The sequence below is a fragment of the Manihot esculenta genome, chromosome 7 (assembly GCF_001659605.2).
Source record: "Manihot esculenta cultivar AM560-2 chromosome 7, M.esculenta_v8, whole genome shotgun sequence".
In the NCBI taxonomy this organism is placed as follows: domain Eukaryota; kingdom Viridiplantae; phylum Streptophyta; class Magnoliopsida; order Malpighiales; family Euphorbiaceae; genus Manihot; species Manihot esculenta.
The window spans coordinates 31,210,785-31,218,608 of record NC_035167.2 but is presented as its reverse complement, the minus strand read 5'-3'; the positions used below and the strand labels follow the sequence as shown (position 1 = coordinate 31,218,608).

General features: G+C 32.4%; 1 protein-coding gene across 11 annotated transcripts; it reads left to right on the top strand.

Annotated features, from left to right (window-relative positions):
- Positions 1-962: 962 nt before the first annotated feature.
- LOC110619269 (probable protein phosphatase 2C 38) lies at positions 963-7,484 on the top strand. Of its 11 annotated transcripts, none has more exons than XM_021762588.2 (6): positions 963-1,352; positions 2,192-2,683; positions 4,328-4,704; positions 6,266-6,497; positions 6,648-6,666; positions 6,899-7,484. In XM_021762588.2, exons 2-6 carry the CDS (start codon positions 2,359-2,361, stop codon positions 6,957-6,959), a joined length of 1,014 nt encoding a protein of 337 aa, XP_021618280.1. In that variant the 5' UTR covers positions 963-1,352; positions 2,192-2,358; the 3' UTR covers positions 6,960-7,484. The 11 variants fall into 11 exon arrangements, 10 of the variants coding, with proteins under 10 accessions (XP_021618280.1, XP_021618282.1, XP_021618281.1 ...); XM_021762590.2 differs by having other exon boundaries at positions 6,266-6,502; XM_021762589.2 differs by having other exon boundaries at positions 6,266-6,502; positions 6,648-6,681.
- The last annotated feature ends 340 nt before the right edge of the window (positions 7,485-7,824 follow it).

Here is a 7,824-nt window from a genome sequence, read left to right as displayed (position 1 = left end):
ATATAAATTATTTATTACAATTTTATTTAATTTTTAATTTTTTTTAAAATATCTTTTAATATTTAATAAAATTTAATATGTTTAAAATAAATATAATTAAAAAATTTAATAGAAAAATATATTTTTTAATGTGTGAAATAATAAAATAAATAAAAAATTATAAAAATTTCCACCGCTTTTTAAAAAATATAAATTACTTTTTAATTGTTTAATTATATCAAAATTAATATATGTTTCTTAATTTATAAAATTTAATTCTTTAATCTATATATTATGATCTTGTTAATTTAAAATTTTTTCTAACCAATTTTCAATAAATTCTTCATTAGTAGTCTATGATTATAAAAAATACCCTTGTAATAAAGTTTTTTCTTTAAATTATATAAAAAATTATCTGATATTATCAAAATAATTTAATTTATTTATTTTAACTTTATTAAATTAAAAACTATTTTATTAATTAATTTCTCAATTTTTAAAAAATCTATTAATTAATTCTTTTATATTAGAAATATTTTAAATTTTTTTATAATATTTAATAAATAAAATTAATGAAAAATTAACTAATAAATTTTTTTAATATTTTGTAAATATTAAAAAAATCTTACAATTATAAATAGTTTTACCTATTAAAAATTAAATTACCGGATACTTTTTTATTATTTTGTAAATTCATATTTAAAAAATATCGGTGCATTAAATTACATTTTAATATTTTGTAAATAATATTTTAAAAAAAAGGGAAAGGCTCTTATCAAACAAACCGTAAATTTATATAAAATCCGTACAATAAATTTCATATAAATAATATAGAAAATAAAAATATTGTTGAAAAGGGAAGTTTAGGATTTCTATAATAAGGATAAAGGAAGATGAGAGGAAGTTGCCTAAAATGGTGGGTTCGTTGCAGGTAAAAGTCAAAAAACCAAAATAAATAAATAAATAAATAAAACAGAGGTGAAAATCCAACAATAATAATAAGCACACGAAGAAATCACAGAGAAGAGAAGGAGAAGGAGAAGAGAAGAGAACCCTCTTATCATTGATTTCCAAGACACCATCTTTATATGTTGTTCAATTCCAATCCTCTCTTTCTTTATAAACCAATTACAACAAAAAATCTATTAACCAATCACATCTCCACAATCTCCTGCCCTCTTTCTCTCTTTCTGTCTTTCTCTCTCTCTCTCTAGATCTGCCTTTATTACAACCTTTTTTTCCCTGTTGGAACGCCTCCCCTCCCCAAACCCCCATTGATTCTCTCCCAATTAAACCCTTCAAATTTATGGGCTTTTCTCAGTTCAAGCCCTTTGATTGAAGGATTTTGCAATTTTTTTTCTGAGATTGGCAAGGTATGTTTAAACCCCACTTTTCAATTTTGTTCTGTAATTTTTTTGTAAACCCATGTGTTTACATTTTTTTTTTTCTGTTCACTTGGTCTTCTAGTTTATATCTTACTATTTCTGGGCTGTGCACACGGTTTTTTTTTTTTTTTTTCCAGATTGGTGTTCTTTTAAGTTTTATTTTGTGAAGCATCCATGGAGAATATAAGTTCACAAGGCATGTTAGAGAATTGCATGTTACTTGTTCTTGTGCTTTGGGTCTCGTTCGATGCATTTCATCAGAAACCCTCTAAAGCTTGATAGCTTCTTGCATGTTCTTTATCATTGAGATGATTGTTTTGCATTTGAATTATGTCATTCTCTATATATAGTTTCTGGGTCTGCCTATTAACATGTTATGATATTTTACTAAACAGATTGATAGTGTCTGTATTCTGATTTTTGTCTCAAAATTCATTGACTTTCTAGGTAGAGTGGAAATTTTCTTCAAATGCTGTGGTGTGCTATTATAGTGTAGTTTGATTTTTGTTTTTCGTGTATGTGTGTATGTGTGTCTCAAACTTGATGTTAAGCAGTTTATGGATATGCCCATGAATACAGCTAATTTGTTTGATGGCTTTTTATTTTTGCATTAAATCAAGATTTGATTTTTATACCTATCCACAATCTACTTGATACTCGATTAATGCTGCTTTCATCCTTGATCTCTTATTCTTTAGTTTGACACATTTCATTCGTTTATCAACTTACTATTGCTCCACATTATGGTCCATATGCCTTAAAATATCATATTCCACATTTATCGAATGTACTCCTTTAACTTGTGTACTGATGTGTTTGTGCTGCAGATTAATAGTTTCTTGCATATTGATATGTTTATTTGGTTTCTGAAACTTCTGATGTGGGGTTGGGGATTAAGGAGACAATGACTAGAACCAAGATTAGCTTTTGATAGAGCTGTTGGTTTCTGAGGACTAGTTTGATTGCTGGTCATTGGGGCGCTAATATGTGAGTAATGGTATCAAATACACTGATGAGGATTGTTGCACCTTGTTGGAAGCCTTCTGTTGAGGGTGATAGTTCTAATAGAGGTGGAGATGCTAGCGGTCGTGCTGATGGATTGTTGTGGTACAAAGATTCAGGTAACCATGTAAATGGGGAGTTCTCAATGGCAGTAATTCAAGCAAACAATCTGTTGGAAGACTGTAGCCAACTTGAATCAGGTCCAATGAGTTTGCTTGAAACAGGCCCTCAAGGCACTTTTGTAGGAATCTATGATGGTCATGGAGGTCCAGAAGCTGCTCGATTTGTAAATCAGCATCTTTTTGAAAATATCAAGAGTATGTTTTGTCTCCCCAGCTTGATGAATTTCATCAGTCGGCTGATATTTCATGTTGTTTTATACTATATTTGTTTTACTAAGGTCATCTTTGTCGTTTTCATTATCCCAGTTGGTCACTTAGAGTTCCTATCATCTGTCTATGCTTGTCATTATATTTTGTGCAATATTCCCATGCTTGGCATTTATGTTGATGTTTGGACTATTTGAAAGTTTGTATGAGCTTGACTCTAACTTTTATACCATATATGGTTGACTATGATTATCCGTGCTTTTAGACTGGTGACCTGGAGTTCTATTATTTGTCTATTCTTGTCATTATTCATTAGTTAAATATTTCTGTACACTACGAATGCTACTGATTAACATTTGCATTGATGTTTGACTTTTTGAAGTTATGAGCTTGACAATCACTAGTTGATCAGGATTATCTGTGTTGTTCTCATTCTCTTGGTCTGGTCCAAATCCAATAGAGGTTCAATTATTTTTCTATACTTGTCATTAGTAGAATGTAATTTTCCCATGGGTGGAGATGGTTACTGTTTCACATTTGTGTTTTTGTCTGGAAAATTTGAAAGTTTTTGAGCTTGGTCATACTGTCTTCTGTTTTGCTGCCACACGTTTTGTATAATCATCTTCAAGATTTTATGGCCACATCATCTTGGAAACTCAGTTTCTTGCTCCATTGAGCTAAAATAGAAGAGTTTGAGTGCGGAGCTTTGCACTCTAAGGTGCTTTTAGAAGTCATATACCATTCATATTTCTATCTCTATAACACAATTTGGAATATGGATTTATTGCTTCTAACAATGAACCATGCATAATGAAGGAATATTAGCAAACTTTTTGAACTGGTCAATAAGAAAAGTCTATGTTTGTGGTTGAATAGGAAAAGAAACATAAGTTGAGGCATAATTTTTCCCAATAAATGGAAGGTTTTTGCTGAGAATTTAGACCTTCTTTGAGGATATTGGACATTCTAACTGGCCATTTTCTATCGGAAAATAAAGTGGTACCGTGCTTAGTTGGAAATGCCTTTTCTGGTAATTTTATAATTAAAAGAAGTGGGACACCACCTTTAATCTAAACAATGACAATCTCCTTGGAAAAGACTATCAGCATAATTTTAATAAAGAATACAGTCACTTCTCATTTTAGGTCCACATCACGAGAATTTTTATGAAAGCCTTTAATTTGCTTCATGTATCCTAATTTTTGGCCTAATTCTTCTTCTGATAATGGATTCAACCCCTGATGAGGGCTTTATACTTTTTTCTGTAACTCTTCAATTGGTCGTTGGCCCCTGAAAAGCCAGCAACCTGTTAGGAGTAGGTTTTGTCTTCACCAGATCAATGAAAAGTTTAATATTATTGAACATAAAATATCCTCCAAAAATTTGCAACAGCTGCATGAATACTTTTGTGCTTGAAGAGCTTGAGGAATTTCATTTGTGTCACCCCCTTGACAGTGAGTTTTTTCCCTGTATGTATTGTCCATGCTAATTCAGAAACCATATCTTTTGTGTTTTTTAAGTGATCTATATACTCTATTCAAATGTGCAAGCACAACCACTTTTGGTTCTTTTCCTCTCCAATTAATTTTTCAATGTTAATGTAGCTAATGCATATCTTTACTGACTTGACAGCTATTCATGGTGCAGAATTTACATCAGAGACTCATGGAATGTCTGCAGATGTTATCAACAAAGCATTCTTGGCAACAGAAGAGGCATTTCTCTCTCTAGTACAGCAGCAGTGGCAAGATAAACCTCAAATTGCTTCTGTTGGTTCATGTTGTTTAGTAGGTATAGTGTGTAGTGGACATCTATACATTGCAAATGCAGGGGATTCTCGTGCGGTGTTAGGAAGATTGGATAACAAGGAGGTCAAAGCTGTTCAGCTATCATACGAACACAATGCAAGTATTGAATCTGTGAGGGAGGAATTGCAGTCATTGCATCCCGATGATCCACATATTGTGGTTTTAAAACACAAGGTTTGGCGTGTGAAGGGCTTGATCCAGGTGATGTTTCTCAATAGTTTTGAAATATCTTTCTCTTCTGTGATCTCTCTTTTTAAATTGCATATTACCAGTTTCTTCATTGTTTTCTCCCCTTTTGATTTCAATGCATCATGTTTAGTTCATGATACTATATAAGACTATTTCATTGAGGTGTTGGAGCTTCTTTTACTTCATGATGTCATTATTTCAGTCTTCTACTAGGTTGTCGAAGTTTTCTATTATTTATATAATGGCAGGTTTGATTGTATTATTATGGTAGAGTTGAAAATTCTCATAATGGGTAGCTAATAAGTTTATGGTGATATTATTTCAAAATTTCAAGAATCAGTAGGTTACATGTTATGAATACACAAGTACAAATCTTAACAAAGAATTTGCTTGGTTTAAGCTAGGGGTGGCAATATCGGATAAAACACAAACCTAGCACAAAAGTAGAGGGTTTAGTTTCAAGCTTATTATGCTTGTGTCATTATCATAGTCAAATCAGTTGTAACGTAAAACTTATCATATCATGTTACTGGTCAACCCTCTAACTTGCTAATGATAATTCTAACTTGTAAGTTGTGAACATTTATTACCTATAATAATTATATATATAGATCTAAACTTAAAATATTATCTCTGTTAAATTTGGGTCAGGCCTAACTCACCTCAAAGGCTAGCTCAAGAGGGAGGAGTGCTTATAGCTCATATAAGGGCCACATTACCCCTTTCCACAACCGATGTGAGATTCAACACACCCCCTCACGCCCAGTAAAAATCCCCTCATGCCCAGAAATTTTACTGGTGCGTGGCACATTTATGGGGCGCCCAACATATTATGGGAGGCTCTGATACCATGTTAAATTTGGGTCAGGCCTAACTCATCTTAAAAGCTAGCTCAAGAGGGAGGATTGCCTATAGCCCATATAAGGGGCACATTGCCCCTTTCCACAATCGATGAGTGATTCAACAATCTCTTTATATTTTATTATCATTAATCTATACTATAACTTAATTATATAATGATACACATAATTTTATTTATTTAGAATTATATTAATCTGTATAACATAATAGTTTTATATTAAGAGATTAACATGCTGAATAAGTATCATAAAGTATTAAATAGGTTGCATCAATGTGTTAAACATATGGTATGAAATCGAACGAGTCATAGCGCTAAATGGGTTTTGCATTGTTCTCTTATCTATTTAAAGATGAGTGGGATTTCTAACGTGATTAGTTTATCAGTAAACACAAAACCCTACTTTAATCATGAAGTTCTTGATTTTTCAAATCACTGGTGAGTTAAATGAAAAATATAAGGAATGGATTTTGTCGGGATTTGCTTATTTAAGGAATGGATTTTGTTGTGATTTGCTTATTTAGAAAGTCAAGTGAGATTAGTGAAGAACATGAAATGATTAAACATTGCAATCTGATGACTATATCTCTTTATACATCTATAGGAGATATATTAAGAAATTGTTACAAAGAGAAGATTATTGCATTGCCTGCCCAACGGTAGTATGCACAAACGGAGGCTTAATCAGTTGACAGAGTTTTGCTACTTTTGCAGATCTCAAGATCGATCGGTGATGCCTATTTGAAGAGGGCAGAATTCAATAGAGAGCCTCTGTTAGCTAAATTTAGATTGCCTGAATCCTTCAATAAGCCGATTCTTAAAGCTGAGCCAACAATTTCAGAACAGAAACTCGATCCTGAGGATCAATTTCTTATATTTGCGTCTGATGGCCTATGGGAGCACCTAAACAATCAAGAAGCAGTTGACATTGTCAACAATTGCCCACGTAATGTAGGATTTCCTTATACGTCTTTTTATTCTTTTGTATTTATGCGACGCATCGTGATTATGGCTATATGCTTATAACCAAATTCAGGGATCTCCTTTCATATTATTTGGCAATAAGAATCTGTATTTTGTTTCCTTTTTTCTTCAGATGGTTATCATTTCACCAGGTAAACAAACAGAAGGTGATTCTACCTCTGGCGTAGTATTTATCTCAAATGGCGGTGCTGGCTATTTTTCTTTCTTCCTTTATTTTCTTCTAGAATTTTAATAATGCACTACTCTAGTTGGTGCATTGTACTGGAGTTGGTTATTTTGAATTTTCACTTGCACTAAATTTTCTCGTGTTATTTTATTTCTGAGTTGCTTCTGGATAGACTTCAATATTCCATGTATTTGCAGGGTGTTGCAAGAAAACTGCTCAAAGCCGCCCTTCGTGAAGCGGCAAAGAAAAGAGAAATGAGATACTCGGACCTGAAAAAGATCGATCGTGGCGTGAGGAGACATTTTCACGATGATATCACTGTTATAGTTTTGTTCCTTGATTCAAATCTAATCAGTAGCAGCAGCTCCTGCCGGGGGCCTCTGATTTCGATCAGAGGAGGTGGTGGTACTCCGGGAAATTTCATCACATAGGTAAAAGAGGTTTGAACTCCATGATGCTTAATCCTCATTTCTTCATTTGTATCAAGAAATTTTTTCCCCCCAAAGAGGAGAGGTTAAGGAAAGAATTTTCGCATCTTCGTTTTACGATTCTCTATTGTATAGCCACGCTCCTTAGCTGATGAGAGCCTTCCATAGATATTAGACTTGATGCTTTAGGAGAAGGAAAAGAAAAAAAGGAAAATTCTGGTTATTTGCATATGATGCTTGATAAGCTACTACTCATTACAGCTATGATTTTACTCAGTCTTGTCAAGAACTACAAAAAAAAAGAAATATTTGCCATTGAAGTGAAATTCATCTGATGAAATATCAGTTTCGTTCATTCAATTTGCTCATGTTTATTGTGTTTTGGTTCTTCCATTTGATCTTTCTCTTGTGCTCTTCATATTCGTTTCCCCTTTATCCCCTTTGATTAATCATGCATCGAGATTGAATGGGGTTGATGATTCAAATCGATTCATTGGACTCCCACGATTCAAACCAGTTTCGGTTCGTTAAAAAAAGAAAAAACCTAGTTTTGGTTTGGTCGCTGTTCCAATTTGAAATGTGTTATGATTGAAAAACGGTTATGATTTCTGGCTTAGCTTTAGTTCGAATTTTTTTAAAACTACAATAATATTAATATTTATATATTAGAATATATAAATTTATAATATTTAAAT

What these genes read in the sequence shown, in the direction of transcription:
- LOC110619269 (XM_021762585.2), top strand. Translation starts at nt 2,359, where the DNA reads ATGGTATCAAATACACTGATGAGGATTGTTGCACCTTGTTGGAAGCCT. An exon ending in GTGTGAAGGGCTTGATCCAG is followed by an intron (nt 4,705 to 6,265) that starts GTGATGTTTCTC and finishes CTACTTTTGCAG; the next exon opens with ATCTCAAGATCGATCGGTGA. An exon ending in TCAACAATTGCCCACGTAAT is followed by an intron (nt 6,503 to 6,898) that starts GTAGGATTTCCT and finishes ATGTATTTGCAG; the next exon opens with GGTGTTGCAAGAAAACTGCT.